The sequence below is a fragment of the Malus sylvestris genome, chromosome 5 (assembly GCF_916048215.2).
Source record: "Malus sylvestris chromosome 5, drMalSylv7.2, whole genome shotgun sequence".
NCBI lineage: Eukaryota > Viridiplantae > Streptophyta > Magnoliopsida > Rosales > Rosaceae > Malus > Malus sylvestris.
In genome coordinates, this window is record NC_062264.1 from 41,423,358 (window position 1) to 41,447,203 (window position 23,846).

Below are 23,846 nucleotides of genomic sequence, written 5' to 3' on the forward strand. Positions count from 1 at the left end.
ACTTTAAAAAATATGGGCACAAACTAATATATGGGTACAAATTAAAAATGAAAAGAAAATTGGTACAAATTAAAAAGAATTTGCAAATTAAAAATAGGTACAAACTAAAATTAAAAATACATGATAAAAAATTTAGCCATAAATATAAATATACTAATTGTAACATTTTTAACACTAAAGGAATATATTTAAAAATAAAATATTTTATTATTCAAATAATTAATGATGTTATTAATACCCAAGGACCTTGATAAAAAATTAAAAATGAATAAGATTTTAATCAATGAAGTAACAAAAAGAAGGATGTGAACTTAATTTCTCCTTAAAAGTATAGTTGTTATTGTTGTTCAAAAAAGTGATCATGTATTTCTTCATTTTATAAGTATAAGAAATATTATTGGAGATGCTTTAAATGTATCTTAAGTACAATTTAAGAGAATATTATTTGTAAACTTGTCTTGGATTCTAAGCCGTTTAGATTTTTCTATAAACTATTTTTTCTTTTCTTCCTCGTATTTTTTCGCTTCTCACATTACGTGCTTTTTAAATATGTAACAAAAGAAAACGATTGAAAAATATATATTTTGTATTTGATGTCTTGTCTTCGATTTGTTTATTTTTGTGCTTTTTTTTTTCTTCCCTTTCTCGTGAAGAATCGGGTTGCCTTGCTTATAATTTAAAACATGATTACTTAAAATATTATAATGCGTATTTATATATTCATCTACTTTTCAGGTCATTGCGTGCATCAACTATTGAGTGATTAGGAATTGGAATCAACCGAATTAAGAATGGCATGGAAGAAGCACGTGGAAATGTATATATTCATTGAAACAAGACGGTCAAAACATTTGCCAGATGCAGATGCAAACGAATATATGCCAAACCACAAAACGTTACGAGCCATCCGCCATGATCAGTGATGAGTTCACATGACCATTCTAAATTCATACTAGTGCATGTTTCCTCGAAAAAACTTCAAAATAGTCGTTATGCATTTATTTAAACAGTTGATTTTCCTTTGAAATAAATTCCTAAATTCTATTTGGGAGCTCATTTACGGAGCCGGTTGGAGATTCTCTTGCCTAACATATCAGTGTTACACAAGATTTACTTTCCTAGTATATCTTTGGCAACTTTGTCGAATGCGATATATGTGTACACACATTTATAGAGAAGGAAACCAGGTTGCAGATGTTTTAACTTCATTTAGGGCAAATAATTATGCTTATTATTGGTGGTCTATAATTTCAGATTTCGTAATCTCTGCTCATGCTCGTGACATTTCGTTGACAATTTTTGTACTTGTGGATCTTGGCATAGTCCACCGCTTGCATGTTTTTCGTTTACTTTCCATTTCATCAATAAATTTGGTGTACGAGGGACGTGGTGGGGGCTTCCTGGGTGTAATGGTCTTCACCCCTTCAGGGGAGGATAGGTGTCTCACATACAATCATTGCTGAAGAGCTAATCTCACCTAATCTTTCTCCATTTGAAAAATATATATATCTCTGTACATGATGCCTGCTATTGTCTATTAAGCAGAAGGAAAACCCTCATTTTCTAGTTAAGCTCTAAGGAAATGTCACTTTGAAAAGAAAAAAACAGGCAGTAACTTTGGTAAATATTGAAGTAACATATTACACACCAAGAATTAAAAGGATTTGCATCCTTTGAGAATACTCTTCTGTCAATGTAACAATTTATATCCAACGGCGTATAGTTTGAAGAAATTGATGAATTTCTCCAAGTAAATTTTGTACTGAAGGTCAAGCATTTCTCCAAAGGAAATTCGGTCACGGATGTGTAGCTAGCAATGGTTCTTCTTCTTCTTCTACCGCGTCTTCTTCAGATGGATTTTTGTAGCGGCAGTACAGAACCAACTGTACAAGGGCTAACATTGTTCCAATACCATTTGGCATCTGCATCCAAAATATTAAAAAATAAACGTAATGGTTATGTAATGCAAGTGTGATGGGGTTGATCGGTGCTTGATGTGAATGAGATTCAACTACGTTTTAGGATGCAATTTAGACCAATAAATGAGACTGACAAATAGGTGCTACGATGGTTGAGAGTATATAGCTGCTGAAATTTTGGACTGAAGGAAACATAGTACTTACATATAGAAAAGGGTCCATCTTGAACACTCCATAGGCAGTGAAGGAGAAACTCACTAGGAAAGTTGCAAAAGAAAGATTAAATGGCATGAACTCAACGCTTTTTGTTTTGATCACCAAATTCTGAAAAAGGGTATGTGTGAAACCACATGAGTGAGGACAAATTCAACCGTCTAATAGCAATCTGATTGAGGATCATCAGGCACAAACTTACTATGACAATCAATGGCGAACCATACATGAAAATAAGTGAAGCAATACTCAAGTATCCAACAAATAATTGCCTCCCATTGTAATCGAAAAGACTTAAGCTGACAACGACAATGGACACAAATAGAACGAAAACTGCGATTAACAATGCCAACATCCTCATCTGCAATAAACATTTTAAAGAACAACACATAGTCAGTAATGCAAAGTTAAAAGGTATTTTAATAAGAAAAATGCAGGTGCCATTACCTTAAGCGCTCTTTCGGCGTAAGAAATGAAAATGCTCAAGTAGACTAACTGGAAAACAGTCCCAACTGAATTGACTGTAGCCACCAGTATAATGCCATTCTTCACTATAGGCATTCCATACCAGCAACATATCAAGCAATTCAAAAGTCCATATATGTAAGGCATTCCAGAAAATTGTTCTGTTGACCTGTTTCTGATAATTCTATTGAATGTTGACCTGGAATTAGAACATCAAAGATTAACAATCAGTGGGAAAGTACAAAATCTTGAATATCATTCCATGCGCAAAGCAAAAAATTTCATAAATCTCCATTTTTGGCAAAATTTTGTTGAGCAACTTACAGTGGTGACAGATACAACCCAAAGGCAAAGATATTCCCTGCAGTTGACAGAGATGGGTGTTAGAATGTTTCTTGCACAACTACCATCTTGTTTGTGAATTGGCAGAAATTTTCAGGTTGCAGTAATCCATATTGATTTGTTAAGCCAACTTGTTATCTAATTCTGATGATGAAATTGAGATAAAAAGTTGATACTCTCTTAACTGCATAGGATTCAGATCAAAATCCGATACATTGACACGTCTACATATAAGGCATCTGAAACAACATATAAATATATCCTGCAATCTGAGACATTTCTGTTTTGCAAGATCTATGAATTTTCTATTCAGATTCCAAAATTACTAAGCAAAACCATACAGCATATGAATTCTTCACCTTAAACTAAGATTCAATCAGGGCAAAGTTATCGATCCACAACAATATGTAGAAAGTCATTCAAAAGAATTCATAGCTGCACTTCAGGACAAGCAGAAATCTGCATCTAACTAAAGCATATAATGGAAGAAGCGTAAAGAAAGAGATTATATGGTGCAGAAATGAGGAAGGTTACCGAGAACGCCGGCTCCATCGCAGAAACTTTGATAAACAGAAGACAGTTCAGTTGACAACATTGATCTATCAATTACCAGAACCCTGCTTATAAGAAAATATGTATGTATATATTCAAAACACCAAGCAAGCAGAAGCTCCCTCTCTTCTCTCTGTGTCTATTTTGTAGCCTTGTACATTAGGGTCCGTAAGGGAGGCTTCTCTTAATATACTTGCTCAAAAGATATGGAACCATGTGTTATTCATTACTACCAAACTACCAAATCTTTTGGAGATTTTTTATTGTGTTTATATAAACTTCCTTGTAAACAAGGCTAGTCATCTAAACACAATACTTCCTCCAAATTCAATAAAAACTTTTACGAAAAAAATTAATTGATGAAACAATTTTCGATTTGATTTTTTGCAACCGTGATCTTTAAATAATTTCTTAAAAATTGTTTGATTCGTATCATAAAATAATGTTGAGGGGAAAACTTAGACGAGTAATTAGTGTTGTAGTAAGGACTTTACAACCATCAAATTATGTAAAATAATTCAAAATTTGCGGCCATTGGTCCTTTCACTACTCTTTAATAGAACTTTCATCAGGTTTAACAGGTGTTATATGGTCTGAATCTGTGACCTATCAAATTGAGTATTTGATAGAAGAGATCAAATCTTCTGTATCTACTTTGTTTATATGGTCTCTGCGATTAATTGACACATGTTAGTTTATGACTATAAAGTCAAAAAATAGTTAAGTTTTTAACACGTGTCAATCAGTAAGAGATGCTACACACAAAATAAGTGCAAAAGATTTGAATTCTCGATAAATGATTGGGGTGTGCAGAGTGCTCTTTTTGTGGTCAGGTAAATTGAGTAGGACGACAATCAATCATCACATGGGGTCTTGATCAAATCTGATCGTCCAATATTACTATATCATATATACCCAACAAAAATGGAGCTCTCAAAAACCTCCTTGGTCCTCTCTAAGTTGGTCAATAAAGATAGAGAAATGCTAAGGGAAGTTCTCTTAAATAGAATTTTGGGGTGTGATATCCACACATCTCATTTTACTTCTCACACACCTTTTTTAATTTTCGGCCGTCGGATCGGATGAATTGAAGAAGATCAACGGACATAAATTATCAAGAGGTGTGCAAGAAGTAAAATTGGGTGTGTGGATAGCACACCCCTAGAATCTTTTATATATTCTATTACTTTGCAATTTTCTTGTTAATATTATAAAAATTGTGCAAAAAACACTAGATGACAGATAGTTATAGAAAGTTTTACTTTGTTTATATGGTCTCTGCGATTAATTGACACATATTATTTTACGACTATAAAGTTAAAAAAGAGTTAAATTTATTAACATATGTCAATCAGTGAGAGATGCTACACACAAAATAAGTGCAAAAGATTTGAACTCTCGATAAATGGTTGGGGTGTGCAGAGTGCTCTTTTTGTGGTCGGGTAAATTGAGTAGGACGACAATCAATCATCACATGGGGTCTTGATCAGATCTTATCATCCAATATTACTATATCATATATACCCAACAAAAATGGAGCTCTCAAAAACCTCCTTGGTCCTCTCTAAGTTGGTCAATAAAGATAGAGAAATGAAGATAGATAAATGCTAAGGGAAGCTCTCTTAAATATAATCTTTTATAGATTCTGTTACTCTGCAGTTTAACATTAATTTTCTTATTAATATTATAAAAATTATGCAAAAAACACTAAATGAGAGATAGTTATAGAAAATTTTACTTTTAAAACAGTTTTCTTAATATTTCTCTAAACATATTTAACGTGTTACAGAAAGCCTGTGCTAGAAAGTGCCTGACTCATTTCATGGTACGTTGACATGATTCAAAATCATTTTAGGACCCATTTAACTTTAATAATTCAATAATTGCTTTTCTTTGCCGTCTCTAATAATTTGCAAAGAATGATACCGGACACTACTTTATTCTGCTCCTTTAATTAAAGTAAAATTATAAAATGAAAGAAAGTTCATGAACAGTCTCGCATAAGAACATGATAGAGAGTTCAGTTTCATTTGAGAAAATCTCCTTAACATTTATTTATTTTTTTATTTTTTTGTGCTTCTTTCCCTTTTTCTTGGGAGATTGTGTAGAATATTATTAAATTGTTTTCACTAGACCTAACTGTTTCTTGACCTACTCTACTAAATCGGAAAGAGATCATTTCCGGATCTATCATTCCAAAGTCCACCAATCAATTAATCCGGGTCTTTAAAATTTGATCTAACGACTAAAATTATTATAACTTTTAAAGAGTCTCAATGTTTTAGCCGTTGGATCAAATTTCAATGACCCGTATTAATTGTTTGGCATGATTTGGTGGAAGAGATCCCTAGAAGATCTTTTTCTTACATGATCGGTGATAAGCTTCCAACTTCACTTCGATTTTTAATGTTTTATACATGCGTAAGTACATGACTTAAGCAAATGAAGTTGGTAACTTATTACTGATGATGTATCACATTGAATACACATATAAAGTTTGCGTTTGAAAATTTTATATTGAGGTGAGTAATCGAACTCATAACCTCAAGTGCATAGTCAATTTTAATTGGCAAGTTGGGTTCGGAAATGTAATATTATAATATAATTTTAGTGTTCGAATGAAAACTAGGTTAAAATGTTTGCATTGCTTCAAAAGCTAACCTGACAACCTAAATAAATATTGCAAACCTCAATCACCAATTTTATTAGCGTTTTCTTTCTTTCATCCTCTTCTTATTTACCTTGGTTTATAAACACTTGTTATAATTCATTATGTTTCATTATTATACCGTGGGTGAAAATTCTTTTAATAAGAAGTTATTAATATTTGTTGATAATTGTCCCATCAATCTGAGGAGTAAAGATAAGGGGTGTGTTATCCACACATCTCATTTTATTTCTTACACACCCCTTGATAATTTATATCCGTTGATATTCTTCAATTCATTCGATCCGACGACCGAAAATTAAAAAGGTGTGTGAGAAGTAAAATTGAATGTGTGGATATCACACCCCTAAAGATAAAACCATTATGGAAAGTAGGAAACAATCCAAAAATATGAATGTGAACAATCTCGTACTAAGACTAGAAAGTACAAGGCACAGTCAACTCCCACCTTCTCCCTCCAAGAACGGGTCATCCATAGTACCACCCGGATTGTGTTTTAGTATATAAAGATATTATTGGAAGAAACATCATATCATGCAAAAAGGGGCAAAGCCTGACTAATTTTTCAATGTGACACTACTACAATATTAACTTCAGGCGTCGAACGATCCTGGCGGTTAATAAATCATTCTGACGGATAAAAGATTTCCGACATATAATTTATTTACTGTCGGATTAAAGTTACTTTTTGTTGGATATATACGACATAAATTTCTGGCAGATTTTTCCTAGCGGATTTAACCGCCATAAAATTATTATAACTCTCAGTATTTTTGAATTCTTTTTTTTTTTAATATTTTTACATATTCGGGCGGTTTCTAAGTTAATTGTGGTGGTTATAACCGACATAAATTGATTATTTTATTATTTTAGATTCTGGCGGTTATTATTTTAGTATTCTGCTGGTTATAACGACAGAAATTGACTATTTTATTATTTTAAAATGTTACATTGATTAAAAATAAATAAACAAATGGTGTAAATATTTTTTTTCACTCACGGTTTCATTACCTAATATCTGAATGTTTTTTTTTTTTTGCGATTTTTTACACATGCTATCTCGGAGTATATACAAACATATTTGACGGTTGAATCGTTGAAACTAGTTTCGTAGAATGCATACCTATCAAATTGATAGATTTAACAAACACTTAAAGAGTTAATGTTATACTTCCATTAAGTATAAAAAATTATCCACTAGTGTAAATATTTTAAATTGAAGATCGAATTTGTTCAATGCATTCTTATAGGGTCGAGGAGTGTAGCTGTAAAAAATCATCAAAATCGAAGCTAAAATAACCGTTAAATTGTGATTTTTTGTTTATAACCATCGAAATTTTTTGTTTCGTTACCTAATCTCTGAATGTTTGTTTTTTATAATTTTTTACGTATGCAATCTCAGAGTGTGTAAAAATAAGTTTGACGGTTGGATCGTTGAAAAAAGTTTCATAGAATGCATATTGCATCAAAACTGTAGATTAAACAAACACTAGTTAATATTATACTTCTATTAAGTATAAAATAAGATTTTGTAGTATCCACTAGTGTAAATATTTTAAATTGAAGATCAAATTTATTCATTACATTCTTATAGGGTCGAGGAGTGTAGCTGTAAAAAATCATCAAAATCAGAGCTAAAATAACCGTTAAATTGTGATTTTTCTTTTATAACCGTCGAAAACTTTTGTTCCGTTACCTAATCTCTGAATGTTTATTTTTTTACGATTTTTTACGTATAAAATCTTGGATTGTGTACAAATAAGTTTGACGGTTGGATTGTTGAAAAAAGTTTCGTATAATGCATATTGCGTCAAAACAGTAGATTAAACAAACACTTAGAGTTAATATTATGCTTCTATTAAGTATAAAATAAGATTTTGTGGTGTCCACTAACGTAAATATTTTAAATTAAAGATCAAATTAATTCATTACATTCTTATAGGGTCGAGGAGTGTAGCTGTAAAAAATCATCAAAATTGGAGCTAAAATAACCGTTAAATTGTGATTTTTTGTTTATAATCGTTGAAAACTTTTGTTCCGTTACGTAATCTTTGAATGTTTGTTTTTTACGATTTTTTACGTATGCAATCTTGAAGTGTGTACAAATAAGTTTGACGGTTAGATCGTTGAAAAAAGTTTTGTAGAATGCATATTGCGTCAAAACGGTAGATTAAACAAACACTTAGAGTTAATATTATACTTCTATTAAGTATAAAATAAGATTTTGTGGTATCCACTAACGTAAATATTTTAAATTAAAGATCAAATTTATTCATTACATTCTTATAGGGTTGAGGAGTGTAGCTATAAAAAATCATCAAAATCGGAGCTAAAATAACCGTTAAATTGTGATTTTTCATTTATAACCGTTGAAAACTTTTGTTCCGTTATGTAATCTCTGAATGTTTTTTTTTTTTACAATTTTTTACGTATGTAATCTTGGAGTGTGTACAAATAAGTTTGCCGGTTGGATCGTTGAAAAAAGTTTCTTAGAATGGATATTGCGTCAAAACGGTAGATTAAACAAACACTTAGAGTTAATATTATACTTCTATTAAGTGTGAAATAAGATTTGTGGTATCCACTAGTGTAAATATTTTAAATTAAAGATCGAATTTATTCATTACATTCTTATAGGGTCGAGGAGTGAAACTGTAAAAAATCATCAAAACCGGAGCTAAAATAACCGTTAAATTGTGATTTTTTGTTTATAACCGTCGAAATTTTTTGTTCCGTTATGTAATCTCTGAATGTTTGTTTTTTACGATTTTTTACATATGCGATCTTGTAGTATCTACAAACAAGTTTGACGGTTAGATCCTGAAAACTAGTTTCGTAGAATGCATAAATTTGCCAAAATTTTGAAGTGGGAAAAGTAATTTGTGATAAATTTTTATTTATGTTTTTCAAGTATTGATTAGACAATATTTAGTTTGTGTGAAGACATTTTCATTGTATAATTATCTTTTTGTTTCTTTATCGCATATTTTACATGAATTATTATCTATTAAACCAAAAATGTAAAAATTATATATTAAACCAAACAATTATTTATTTAATTTTTAAAAACATATTCTATTTAAATACATATTATTTATTTATTTATTAAACCAAACAATTATTATTTTATTTTTTAAAATCGTAACAAAATTTGGGGGAAAGTTTAAAATTTTCAGAGGGAATTTTGGGGGGATTTTTGCCGCCATTTGTTTCTGTCGGTTATAACTGACATTAATGAGAAGTTTCTGTCGATTTTAACCGACAGTAGTGAGTATTTCCACATTATAACCCCTCAATCTCTTATTTGCGCCGATGCTTCTCCCTTCCCCATTTTCTCCTCTCTTCATTTCCTTCTCATTCTCTTCTCTCATCTCCTCATTTACTTCTAGTTTGAACACTTGCAACCAAAGTTCATTAGCGAATATGGCGAAGAAGAAGGTAACACTCTCCCTCTCTCTCTCTCTCTCTTTCTCTCTCTCTCTCCCTCTCTCTCTATCTCTCTCTCCTACATCGAGGTAAACGGTTCAAAAAATTTCTTGACATTGCAGATTTCAAAACACTGACACAGAGACTGGAACATTGGAAAATAGCTTCACAATAATCTCTTCATTTCCTTGTTGCCAGGTCCAATGTTGAAAGCATTGATGATGATCAACAAAAGGTGGATAACCTATCCTTGAAGAAAAAAGGTAAAACATGCACTCACGCTTTTAGATTTGAAAAACCCAAGCTCGGTTTTCCCTGGTTTGAGTTTGATGCAGTGGATCAACATGCAACAAAATAATCAGTTTTCAGCTTCTTAGTCTGGATTTTTCCCATCCATGATCCCTCAAACCGGCTTGCAAAATAACCTTGGTACAGATAATCCATCCAAGTTATTGAACTTTCAAGCCCCGGTGTTGTCTGCACCCGGTCTCTAGTCAAATAAATCAGCTCCACAAAACCAAGCTAGCCAAATGCAGCAGCCGAATGAAGGATTTATTTTGAAAAACATGTTTTTTTTTTTTTTTTTTTTTTTGAGCAACATCATATAGCATGCAATTAACAATTAAAGGCGGAATCATGCTTGCATGCACTCAAAAACAAAACATTACCATGAAATTCAAAGCCTAGTAGATTGGTGAACCATTAATCAACTCAAAACAAAGTGAGTTGAAATTATTACCTTTGTAGATTCCTCTTTGCATAAGCAAAGGCTAATCACCCAAAGAGATAGGGTCTTCATTCCTTGCTTCTTAGATCCATGGATTTGGATGGAAAAATAGGTTTCTCCAAGTTCCCAAAATAGGGAACCTCTAAGTCTCTTCACCAAGGTTTGATTGTAGAAGAAATGAGTGACCTTGGAGTAGTAGGATTGCTAGATGTACCCTCCAAGGTGTTGGCCTCTTTAGAGAGAAAATGGAGAGACAATTCTCACCAATTTTCCCCCAAAATAAACCCTTTTAACACTTAATGAATATTTGGCTATAAAGTCATTTATATAGTCACTTCTAAATAACCAAAACCCTAATTCATCACAATATGGCCGGCCATTTAGGGAGTTTTGGGCTTTTGGGCTTTAATGAATCTTTATTCATTAAATTGTCATACAACTTAAGTTAATGGGCTTGACGTTCGAAGCCCATTGGGCCTTAAGGTCCAAAACTATCCCGAAGTCATTTAACGAACTTATTCGTTTGATTAATTAACATATTAATTAATCCTTGCCATAAATAAATGATTAAACCATTTAATCATTCTTACTCATTTCCGTTTAATCTTCAATCTCTACCTTTTATGGTGTGCGATCCATTAGGTTCCTTTTAGCGAGGTAGTGGGCGATTAAAACCATTTTACATCGATTGTGAATTGAAACTATTTTCAATTCTCCCTTTAGTGATTACACACGTTTAGGGCTTCCACAAACCATGAGTGACACCTAGCAGCATATCATGGTTACCCAAGCTAATCAGAAGAGGATAGAGAACCTATTCAGTTCGGGATTACAAATGCAATACGGTCTTTCTCTAATCTAATACTCTTGACCACATTGTTTGGTATGATAGTTTATTTACTCATGTCTACTATCCAATGTAAATCGTTTGCTTATATGATTTCCTTGAATGTGATTTGGAACGCATTCCCTAATCTCATTCATACTCTGGCCAGAGATTCCAAATCATATCATAGAGTATTCTCCCTCAACTGTTTGAAGGTTAGAGATCCCTTGTTGCGCATTCACTTGTCTCCATAGCTAAGTGGCTTAACCCCAACGATGTCGTGAACACCCCGAGGGGGTGACTTTGACATAATCAAAGATCAAGGACTTAACCACAAGACAACTGTGATGCCTCAGGTCAAAGGACTACTTTGCATTATCCCAACCATGAGTTCTTATGTGACATGGAATATGAGAACTCTTCGTTGATCACGTTCAGTGTACTCATTCTCTATTGAGCACCTACGTACTTGTCTTGATGTCACACACACCATTGACTCGAGACTAATCACTCTCCCTGAGAGAAGACATAGTACGTACCGATCTTTACGGACTGTAAATGCCCAATTGACAATCCTATGATCAGGAACATTTAGGATGTGTCTACGAAAGAATGGTCTCATGAATCTAACTTCATTAGATTACATTCTCCCAATCACATATTCCTTGGACTTTATCGTTTAAGCATATAACATTTATATGAGACGGCTCAAACAATAATGTATGCCCTTTATATGTAAAACTAGATTAGTTTAACATGTGAAATGTCCGTAAAGTATCATCACATGATTGGCTTTAGGGCACATTTCCAACAATCTCCCACTTGCACTAGAGCCAATCAGCTTGGTCATCTTGATGATACCTTTTCTGTAGTCATTTCATAAATGGCTGAATAGTAGGCCTAGGCAGTGGATATCTATATGTGTTATCCATAGAAGCAACCTTGAGAATAACGACGTCACCATTATACATGATTCTCAATCATGTGGTTCAGTCTCTCATTTGAGTTCGGATCTTGATGAGACCTTGATTCCCAGGCTTGAGCTATCGCCCCATTAGTGTCATACACTTTCTGGTTGGAACTGAATAGAGAGTTCATAAATGAACTTTCCCATCCAAACAACATTGTTGTAAACTTCTATATGGCAATATATCTTGCATTCATAATGGAACACACTAAAGTCATTACTTTAATGTTTCCATCCAAATATCTCTTTAGTCATAATAAAGAGATATTCGTTTATCTCTTCATTCATAATGAAGAAACATCCAATGATGGATTAGATTCATAATCTAATACATTTACGCTTCCATTACGTTACTTTGATTCTTCCTCGATCTTTGAGGAATTTATCCTTTAGTATTTCTTAAATACTTAAGGACTCACTTGACAGTTGCCACGGTTCTGATCCTGGGCTTGCACTGATATCGTCTTGTACCGTTCTAGGTACAACTCATATCAATGTTTTTCATACAATATGAAATACATAAATCACCTTTCTGCTTATGCATAAAGGATTCAATTTACGCATTATTTCTATGGGAGTCAAAGGGTACGTTCCCTTTGAGAAGGGCAACTTGCTAGTCTCACTAGAATCGTCCTTCTTATTGAAGTTTATCATCATATGAGAAACTTCCTAGCATCCATTGTCTATTATTAGGGATTGATATAATCCAATTATATCATGAAATATATCATTATAGATTTCCATCCCATGTATATAGACTATATCTCCCATATACATTCTATCTTCATATAATGTATTAAAGTCATAACTTTAACGAAGAAGTATTCTTTTCATTTCCAAAATTAATATATCATATATACTTAAATTTTAGGAACATGATTAACTCCCACTAATCTTTTGTAAAACTCGTAAACAAAAGATTCATTTACATCTTGATGAGAAATCAAACGATTTGATCCTTTTTCCTCATAAAATGCAAATAGCTCCCACTAACTTGCTAAGATCCATGATGGATGGATCTCTACAACTTACATGTCTTGTGATTTATAGTTTTGGACATATATTATCAAGACTATCTTAATAATGGTTTCGGAAACCCATATTATGTCAAAACATTGAATCACCATTTTAGTTGTAGCTAGCAATCTTCAAATTAATTGAAACCAAGCCTATCTCAAAGATGGTTTCTTCAAAGTCAACCATTCTCTTTGATTGTAGTTACCTTAAGCTACCAATTAGCTATCAAGGTTTCATTATTTCGAGTCAAATGGTACTTTACCATTTCCTTGAGTATATATCGTATATGCACTCAATGTAGTCATAAGGATTTTCATTCTTATCGACTACCTTGGAGCTTGTGGTATAGGAACTAGGTTGTTATATTTGTTGATTACTATCTTGTCTCTCAAAGAACCCATTCTTTGAGTTCTATCTCTCGTTCATTTGCTTTTAGGCAAATCACATTGTAGAATTACAATGAACTACCCAACAAAACAACATTTGTTAGTTGGTTTATAGAAGCGATATCCAAAAGTTATTTTAAGGATATCCTACAAGATTGTTATCAAACAAATATTGCTTATTAGCACACAACCCCAAATCTTTAACATGCTTAAGATTTGTCTTTCTTTTCCAACTACATCTTATGAAGTCATGAAAATATTGGAAGATCTTCTCATTGACAATCATATTGTTTTAGAAGTATATATCCTATATATGGGTAATAGATAACATTTAACGAACTAAATCTTATTCAAGTTCGTTCTTCTCCTAATGGAGAAATACATTATCTTATGATGCTATTTTCCTTGATATCTTTCAAGGAAACTCATCTAAAGTGTTACCTTTCCTTGGATCAAATCTAAGGAGGTAAATACTTTAGATATCTTACTCATCTATTTACATTTCTTGAATTCTTTGAAACCTTTTGCAAAGTATTCGGACTTGTGTTTATTCAAAATAAACTATAGTCCAACCGAGAGTGATCTTCGGTGAATGTCATATAACATGAGTAGTATTATGTTGTGGACAAGTGCCACTAACATCTAAGTGAATTAACCTCAACAACTTTGTGATTCTTTCTTCTTTCCAAAAGAATAAAGATTCGAACATTTCGCCTCTATACAATTTTAACAAGAAGGTATTGGATCCGGATCTAACGATCCAAAGCATCCTTGTTTCACCAACTCGTAACTTATGTTTTAGAGGTATCACAATTTAGTTGGGATTAGTCACTACCTTGCAACCTTTTGGGTTTTAAGCATCATTATATTCTAAACAGTTAACACTACCATATCATCTCTACTATAGAGACAATCAATTAGATTACTATAATCCAATTTCTTTGGTAGTTCATATGAGGAAGTAAGTACTATCTGCTTTCGCAGAGATCTATATCTTATTCACGTTCCGTATGTGAAGCACATTTTCTTCTCTCATATATCTTCTACTTCTTATTAGTCACACTTTTACAACGATTTGTAAAACATAGTTACTAATACGGAATCATACATTCAAGTAGAAGAACCAACTGTTTTGAACTATTCAAGCACAATTTACAACACCTTCGAAAGGTGTGTTCTTGACACTTGCAAGACATTTCTTGCAAATACCCCTTCCAATGTCCATCCTTTCATAAAGAAAGTTTGTTCCCTTGGAGTTATTTATCTTCTTTATTTGACTTTCACCTTTGACTACATTAGTCATGGTCCCTAAACTCCCACTATCTCTCTTGAAACCTTTTTCAATTGTGTTATACACATCAAACAATTTGGAGAGTATGTGGTTATTGTTCACTACATAGTTTACCATAAACTTAGTGAACCATTAGGATAGGGAAACAAAGGTGAAGTCCTTGCCTAGTTTCCGTCTCGTTAAGTGGTTTATCACTTCAACATTTTATGATTCAAAATCATCATAAGTCCATGTTAATGGACTATTTTTGTCAACCAACCATTATGTTCTAAACATAATTACAAACCTTTAAGAGTTGTACAAGGCAACTCTCATTTCTTCATACAACAATTTGTAAGTGAAGAATCATGGCACATAATGTATTCATGCCTTTGTGCTTTCTTCTCAAGTTCTTTGTTCATTTAACAAAGAAACAAGCACTAAGTGTTTGTATTGACTAAGAGTTGTTCAAAGTAACTCCTATTTCTTCATACAACAATTTGTAATTGAAGAATTATGACATTAAAAGTGTTGTCCTCTTTATGATAGACCTTTTCTAACATATTCTTCTAATGATACATTATCAATAGGAAGATTGTGAGGATGAGACTACTTAGGTACATATGCAATCCTTTTTAAGACATTCTTTGGGATTGTGGTACCAAGTCCGGAAACTAAAACATTCGGTTTTATTTGTCAAGTGTTGGATAGCGTATGCAAATATATTGGTAAACAAATACATAACGAATATAAATTGATTGATTTTAAGCCATTTGATTCGGGTCTTTAAATCAAATAGCATCACCCACTATTTTTGGCAAATTCCATATCCCTCATTGGAATTCGAGAGTTTTGGATGAAACTCTTAGTAGGTTATGGGAGGCTCACTATTACCAAGCCCACCTCAGAATTATATCATGTTGGCTAGCGTTAATAATAATGAGAGAGTACGCTTACTCATTTGCAACAACCTCTTGCAAGTACCCATCTAGTTTGGCCTCTAGAAAATGATGCCTCAGAATTATATCATGTTGGCGTCATTGTACTTAGTTAAGTCATTCCCACCATGCCTAGTTCGTGTAGGTGTTCAAGCATAGCCTCAGAATTATATCATGTTGGCTAAACTCGTTGCCTACCTCACTTCATCATGTATGTATATAGAACTCCTCCTGAGTGTAAGCACGCACTTTGTACTCCCCCATTATAGGGTGAAGCCGGTGTACGAGTCACAAACGATCGGAGCCTACCACGGTGGAAGGCCACGAAAGAGTGTTCTAAGCACTCTCCGCTTATCAACTTAATATTGGTTTGGTTGAGGGTTTTAGGTCTCATCACATATCAATATACATTTTAATCTCTATTAAAACAATTTTGGTCCTATTACAACTATTGGTCCATATGATTGTTTTAGTTGTACATAATACTCCCACTATGCTTTTAAAACGGTTTTTAAAGCAAGAGTATATGTTACTACTAACATAAGGTTTGCATTCATTTGATGGACTATATAGTTGCCTTAGGGCCTTAGGATGACTATGAACCTTTGTTTAGATTCAACACGAGCCTTGTGTTGAATCTCGGTCTAGGGATGGAGATTGATTTTAGTTACGCGTTTAATCACATTAAGGCGTGTTGTCTTAGGGGCGTTGGACCCAATTACTTCATTTTCATGCATATCATATAAAGCAAGAAAGAAATACTTCAAAGTAAAGGATGAGCTTATGCTCATTACAACATTTGCATAAAACAAATTACCTTAAAGTAAAGAAGGACTTATGCCCTTTTACAACATTTGATTAAATCAAATTACAACCAAAATCTAATCTACACATTCCCATGGTTCAAACAAATTTGAAACGCCTTTCACATAACTCAATTATATTAGGCTTAGGTTCATAATCATCCTTTAATTAATTAACGCTTTAACTAATTAATTGAATGCAACATTTTCATTTGGTTTTTGTATCCATAAAATTGATTTAAGTGGAGCTAAACAAAATGAAAATCCAATTCTCATTTAAAGAGACAAAACAATTTTGTTCTCATCCTATTTGGGCCATCATGCAATAACCACAACTTTTTGGGCCATATCGCGAAAACATAAACTTTTGGGGTCACTTTGTAAAAACACAAAAGTCACTATTTCATGTAAATACAACTAGAACCCAAAATTTAAATAAATTCAAAACTTCATTAAAGGAGCAAAACAATTTGTCCTTTAGCGTTTTTAGGCCTTAACGTCAAAACGTAAACTTTCGGGTCAAAGTACAAATACACAAAAGTATCAAAACTTTATGTAATTGCATAAAAGCCCCAAAAATACCCTATTTTATTAGGGTGGCCGGTTTTTAGGGATAAAAAGGAGTGGTGGGTGTTTTGATTTATTAGTTTTGTCAAAAACAATCAAGTAGTGCTTTCACCTTTCATAAAAATAATATATGTTTTGATGATTGATATTTCTTTCATCATTTATACAAATATTTAACACTTTAAATACTTTCATAAAAATAATTTATGTTTTGATGATTGATGTTTCCATCATCATTTATACAAATATTTAACACTTTAAATACATGATAAATCATTTGAAAAACATATATCATAAACTTTATGAAATAAATCAAAACTTTGAATCAAAACACAAACCTTTGTGTTCTTGGCAAGAACATCAAGAACATATGAAGAACATCCATGAAAACCCATAAGAGCTCCATGAATGTTTTCATGCAATAAAACTCAAATTTTTATCATTCAAAATGAGGCTAACATCCTAGGGTACTTAGGGGTTCCAAAAGTCACCTTAAAACCATTTTAACAAGACAAACATGAACCCAAAAAATCACCCTTTAGATTTGGCCGAAAATCCCCAAAATCATGGCACCAAATTTTAGCTCCAATATTCATGCTCATATGAACTACATCTACAACATTTGAGATGGCAAATTTTCAAACAAAATTTACATTCAAAGAAGCAAGAATAAAGCTTGTAACAATTACAACTTTTAAATCATAAACTTATGAACTACAAAACCCAAAAGGATTCACCAACTACTAGACCTAGGCTCTGATACCACTTGAAGGATTTATTTTGAAAAACATGTTTTTTTTTTTAGCAACATCATATAGCATGCAATTAACAATTAAAGGCGGAATCATGCTTGCATGCACTCAAAAACAAAACATTACCATGAAATTCAAAGCCTAGTAGATTGGTGAACCATTAATCAACTCAAAACAAAGTGAGTTGAAATTATTACCTTTGTAGATTCCTCTTTGCATAAGCAAAGGCTAATAAATTCTTTGTCGGATTTTATTTATTTTCTGTCGGTTTTTTCCGACAGAAAATTTAATAAATAAATATATATCGTGTCGATTATAACCGACAGTATTTCTATCGGATATAACCGACAGTATTTCTGTCGATTTTAGAGTATTTTCTGTCGAAAAATTCATTTTCTGACGCAGGCAATGCTGTCGCTTATTATATCCGTCACTGCATCCATTTTCTGTCGGATTTTGCTTAAAATCCGACATTAATATACATTTTTTGTCGATTTTTGAACCGCCAGTTATAGTTAATTTTGTAGTAGTGTGAATGTAACCTGAATTAGTGAATTAAGTGTCATAATAAGTGGTGAGATTTTTTTTCAAGTTTCCAACCACTTGTATTATATATTTGATATACCAAACTATACTTTCGACGCACTAAAAAATATGTCCAGAGAAACAAGGGAGGCAAGAATCCAAAGCAAACATAAAAGGCTACAGACGCGCGAGCCATTCATGGCAAAAACAACGAAAAAGGAAAAGCCTGCCCAGAAACTAAGGGGGATTGCATTGAATCCAATTGTCCACACGCATCCTCCTCATAGTAGCTTGGTTAGCTTCTATAGGGATCCAAGACCAGCGACTTCTATAGGGACCCACGACCAGCGGAAACCAGCAATGTAGTTTTTTACTTTAAACATTGCTATTGGAAGATGTTATATTTGACGTTGAATTTACCCCTCTTTCTTGCTAAAGACAATGGCGTAGCCATGTTAAGGGCTATACATTGGAGAAATGAAGTGTTTACAAGGCTCTGATTGTATTTCAATCAAGATTGTTCTTCAAGAATCTATGCTTCAGCAGTTTTGATTGTATTGAATTAGAAATGAAGTGTTTACAAGGCTTTTTATATGACGACAACTTCTTAATGACTAAACTACCCTTCTTTATCTATTTAACAACTACATCCACTCCCAACCGTATAGATTGACATGTCATCAACCATTAAGATACTACCATGTGTCTTCACTCATCATCCCCCATCAATCTTGGCTGGGAATCCAAGCCGATGATTGCAACAATGTTTGAAAAATACTGGACTATGCAATCCTTTGGTTAGAATATCAGCTGTTTGCAATCCATGGCAATGAAGAATGATTCGAAAAAGCAAAAAAGATAAGCAAAAAAGAGAGATGTTTGAGAAATATAGAGAGAAAGATCTGATTGTATTGAATAAAAAATGAAGTGTTTACAAGGCTTTTTATATGACAACAACTTCTTAATGACTAAACCACTCATCCTTATCTATTTAACAACTACCTCCAGATTCAAACTAACCTCAACCAATTACATCCACTCCCAACTGTATAGATTGATATGTCATCAACCATTAAGGTACTGCCATGTGTCTTCACTCATCACCCCCCTCAATCTTGGTTGGGAATCCAAGCCGAAAATTGCAACAATGTTTGAAAAATAATGGACTATGCAATCCTTTGGTTTGAATATCAGCTGTTTGCTCCTCAGTGGGTACATATTGAACCAGTATGTCATTCTTATGAACTTTTCTCGAACAAAGTGAAAATCGGTGTCAAGATGTTTAATCCTGGTGTGGAAGACAGGATTGGAACATAGAGCAAGTGCTGACAGGTTATCACAGTGTATGAGAGGAGGTTTAGGTAAAAACTGATGTAAATCTCTCAACAGATTCTGAATCCATGTAATATCAGCACACAATGAGCTAGATATTTATACTCAGCTTCAGTTAAACTTCTAGAGACCGAAGCTTGATTCTTAGACTGCCATAAGATTGGATTATGCCCGAGATACATAACAAAACCAGTGACTGATCTTCCAGTATTAGGATCAGCTGCCCAATCCGAATATGAGAAAGCAATAAATGATGTATCTACTGAGGTTGAATAAGTGAGACCATATTCATTGTACCTTGCACATAGCGTATGATCCTTTTGACTATATCATAACGCATCTCAGTGGGAATATTCATATATTGACATGCAGCATTAACAGTATATGCCTAATCAGGTTGTGTGAATGTAAGATACTGTAGAGTTCCTACCAAAATCCGATATAATGTAGTATCAGATAAAAGAGTTCCTTCTGAATTAAAAAATTGAGTATAAGGTTGACATGGTGTATTCACAGATTTACAATTATCCATTCTTGCCTTATGTAGCAAGTCTTTGGCATATTTAGCATGATTGAGAAAAATGTCTCAATTTGATATGTATTCAATCTGCAGTCCCAAGAAATATGATAGTTTGCCCATACCTTTAAGATCAAACACATTCCCCAACTCTGTGATGACTGCTTAAACCTTTTTTGGATTAGATCCAGTTGAAATGATATCATCAACATATAGTAATAATGCAACAACATCCACTTCATCATACTTCACAAATAAACTAGTGTCAGATTGAGACATTATGAACCCCATTGTAGGTAAATATCTAGTGAAATTGGCATTCCATGCTCAAGGTGCCTGTTTAAGGCCATATAGAGACTTAACCAACTTGCAAACATGATTTGGATACTGAGAATCAATAAACCCTTGTGGTTGTTTCATGTATACCTCTTCTTCTAAGTCACCATGTAAAAATGCATTTTTAAAATCAAGTTGTCTCAGTTCCCATTTGTGTTGTGCAGCAAGTGAAATAATGAGTCTCACAGTAGTGTGTGAACAACAGGACTAAAGGTCTCAAAATAATCCAAACCATGTTCTTGAGTATATCCCTGAGCAACCAAACATGCCTTATATCTTTAAATTGACCCATATGGATTTTTCTTCAATTTGTAAACCCATTTGCTTCCAATAACTATCCTGTGAGTAGGTTGAGGAACTAAAATCCAAGTACCTTGACTCCTAAGTGCATCATACTCCTCTTGCATTGCATTATGTCAGTGTTTGTTTGTTGTAGCACTTCAAAATGATGTTGGTTCAACAATATCATGAATATGAGCCATACAAGAGAAACCATTTTGACAAGTATCTAAATCATCCAGTCTCAAAGTAGAAAATTTAGGAAAAGATGTAATATAGCTAGAGTAATCTTTTCTAGAAATAGCACTAATTTGCAACCTAGTTTGCATCTTATGAGTGTGAGTATCACATTGTGAGACATTACCAATATCAGATGTTTCAAAAGGAAGAATTACCTCCAATTGTGCAAGATGAAGGACATGTAACATAGAGGCTATATTTGGAGCTAAGAGAGTTGTTTCAGATTGTTCAGATGATGAAGAACTATCAAATGTAGTGTTGGAGCCTTGAAATCGTGACTGTACCACTGGATTTGTAGAGTCAGAATCTGAAAGTTGCACTTCAGTACTAGAAGACATATTCATAATTTCTGATATTGGATTAACATTTCGAGGATGCACAAGAAGAACAAATGTTGCTAATGATTTGTGATTTGTAGTTTTCTGAGTACAAGACATACCCTGAGATTGATCCCTTGAAACTCCAGAACTAAACTTGCAAGGAAACACATCTTCATTGTGAATGACATGTCTAGAAATGATAAATTTTCTAGATTGTGGATGATAGCATATGACACCCTTATATCCATGTGCATATCCAAGAAAAACACATAACACAGCTCTTGGTTGTAACTTGTTTTCATTGTATGGTTTAATATATGGATAGACTGCCACTACCAAACACTTTTAACTTTTGCAGTCTAGAAACATCACCAAACATCATCTGATATGGAGATTTTAAACTTAAAGTCTTACATGGCATCCTGTTGATAATAATAAAAAAAAAAACAGAGTGAGCACATGCATGAAACCACAACTTTTGAGATAAACCAGCAACTGTCATGAATATTATAGCTGTTTCCACAATATGTCTATGTTTTCTCTTAGCAATTCCATTTTGCTGAGGAGTATAGGGACGAGACTTTATGAATTATACCTTTTTGTGCTAGAAAATTCTGAAATCTTTTACTCATGTATTTTCTTCCTCCATCAGTTTGAATGCACTTAATAACACTATGAAATTGAGTACATACAAAACTGTAAAACTTGAGAAAAACATCAAACACTTCTGATTTATTAACCAATGTGAATATCCACACATATCTCGAAAATTCATCTACAAAAGGTAATATAGTCATCTTCCCTGAAATACAAAACGAACACACATGTTGTGTATCATCAGCACTACTATCTATCTGAGATTGCTTCAACATTGTACGTAAGACTTTATTGCTTGGATGTCCACACATTTGATGCTAAATCTCATGCTTCACTTTCTATCCGAGTAACCCAGTTAGCTTGTTCTTAGACTTTACTGCAGCATTTATGATCAACTTGGTAGGAATCTTAAACAACTCTCCATGCTTATTTCGTGGTAAATCACAGTCTTGGTTACCTTGTCCTGCACAAAGAAATCATTCTCATCACATATGAACCAACATAAATTATCTTTACAAAGTTGTTTGACAGATAACAAACTGACTGCAATAGTAAGAACATGTAACACATTTCTCAAAATTAAAGAATGAGGCAATGTGTGTAATTTTGCAAATCCAATGTGATGAATTGGCAAACCTTCTCCATTGCCAACTATAATTCGATCAGTACCCTCATATGGATTGACTTGCTGAAGAGTATTCACATCTGAAGTCATGTGATGTGATGCACTCGTGTCTACAACCCAATAGTCATTTGGCAAGTAAGTTGGCTGAACTTGTCCTTGCATTGCAGTTAGAGATTATGATGGTACATTGCCTTGATAAGCAAAATTATTCCTATGATAGCAATCCAATACACTATGACCATTCTTCCCACATATCTGACATTCAATAACTGAACTATTTGAGCTTGAATTTGTAGTCATTTTCTAGCAATTTGGAGTAGTATGCCCTCATTTGAAACAAATCTGACACTCTGGAACAATGTGTGACCTTGTTTCAGTGTTACCAAATCAAGAATTCCAACTCTCATTATTCTGCCTGTTACCAGAAGATTGACCCCTGCCATTACTTGAATTGTTCCCTCTTTGTGAAGATCGAAAATTCCCATTTCCACTACCATTGTTATTAGGCTTGAAAGATCTTGAAGCACTATTTTGATTTGAGAACTGCCTTGGAGCTGTAACATTGCCCACAAGTCCATATGCATTTGGAAACTCACGGTATCCTGGGAATGAAGATTATTGATGCACAAAATCGGAGGGGTCTTGGAACAACGTAAATCCGACCATGAATCTACAAGAAAGTAAAGAACACAAGATGTATCGTGGTTCACCCCAATGTTTGGGCGACGTCCACACTGATGTTGATCGTATTTCTCTATAACTGTATATATGGATTACAAGTGTGAGGGGGAGTCCCCTAGAGAAAAAGAGAGTTTGAGAGAGTTTCTCTGTTTGTGAGCCTTGTGGCTTTGTATGTGAGGACGAGACCTGAGGATTATGAGGGTGAGGAGGCCCTTTTATAGACTAAGGGCTCCTCCCATTTTACATGAATCATGGGCTCAATGTCTGGAAGCCCAAGTAATGAGGCCCAATATAATATGGTATCAACAGTAGTCCCCCAAGTCTTCAGTCAAGAGAGTCTTTTGGCAAGAGACTTGAAATTCAGTCCATGTGTGGGCCGAAGTAACTAGATGTCGTCTAGAACTGATACTCGATATGGGGCGGTGCTCAATGTGAAATGATGCTCAACTAGAAGTAGCACATGTTGCTAGGCTACTCATTTTGTGGCTTATGTTGCCTTGGTTGGCTCGGCTTGTGGCGTTGAAGGTGAGGGAGTCCCTTTTATAAAATAAGGGCT

At 33.5% G+C, this 23,846-nt stretch overlaps 1 protein-coding gene across 1 annotated transcript; it reads right to left on the bottom strand.

Annotated features, from left to right (window-relative positions):
• Positions 1-1,460: 1,460 nt before the first annotated feature.
• On the bottom strand, positions 1,461-3,720 carry LOC126623692 (bidirectional sugar transporter SWEET2a-like). The gene is made up of 6 exons (XM_050292646.1): positions 3,474-3,720; positions 2,922-2,958; positions 2,580-2,796; positions 2,335-2,493; positions 2,124-2,243; positions 1,461-1,922 (listed from the first exon to the last, which is right to left on the bottom strand). Exons 1-6 carry the CDS (start codon positions 3,532-3,534, stop codon positions 1,797-1,799), a joined length of 720 nt encoding a protein of 239 aa, XP_050148603.1. The 5' UTR covers positions 3,535-3,720; the 3' UTR covers positions 1,461-1,796.
• Positions 3,721-23,846: the final 20,126 nt, after the last annotated feature.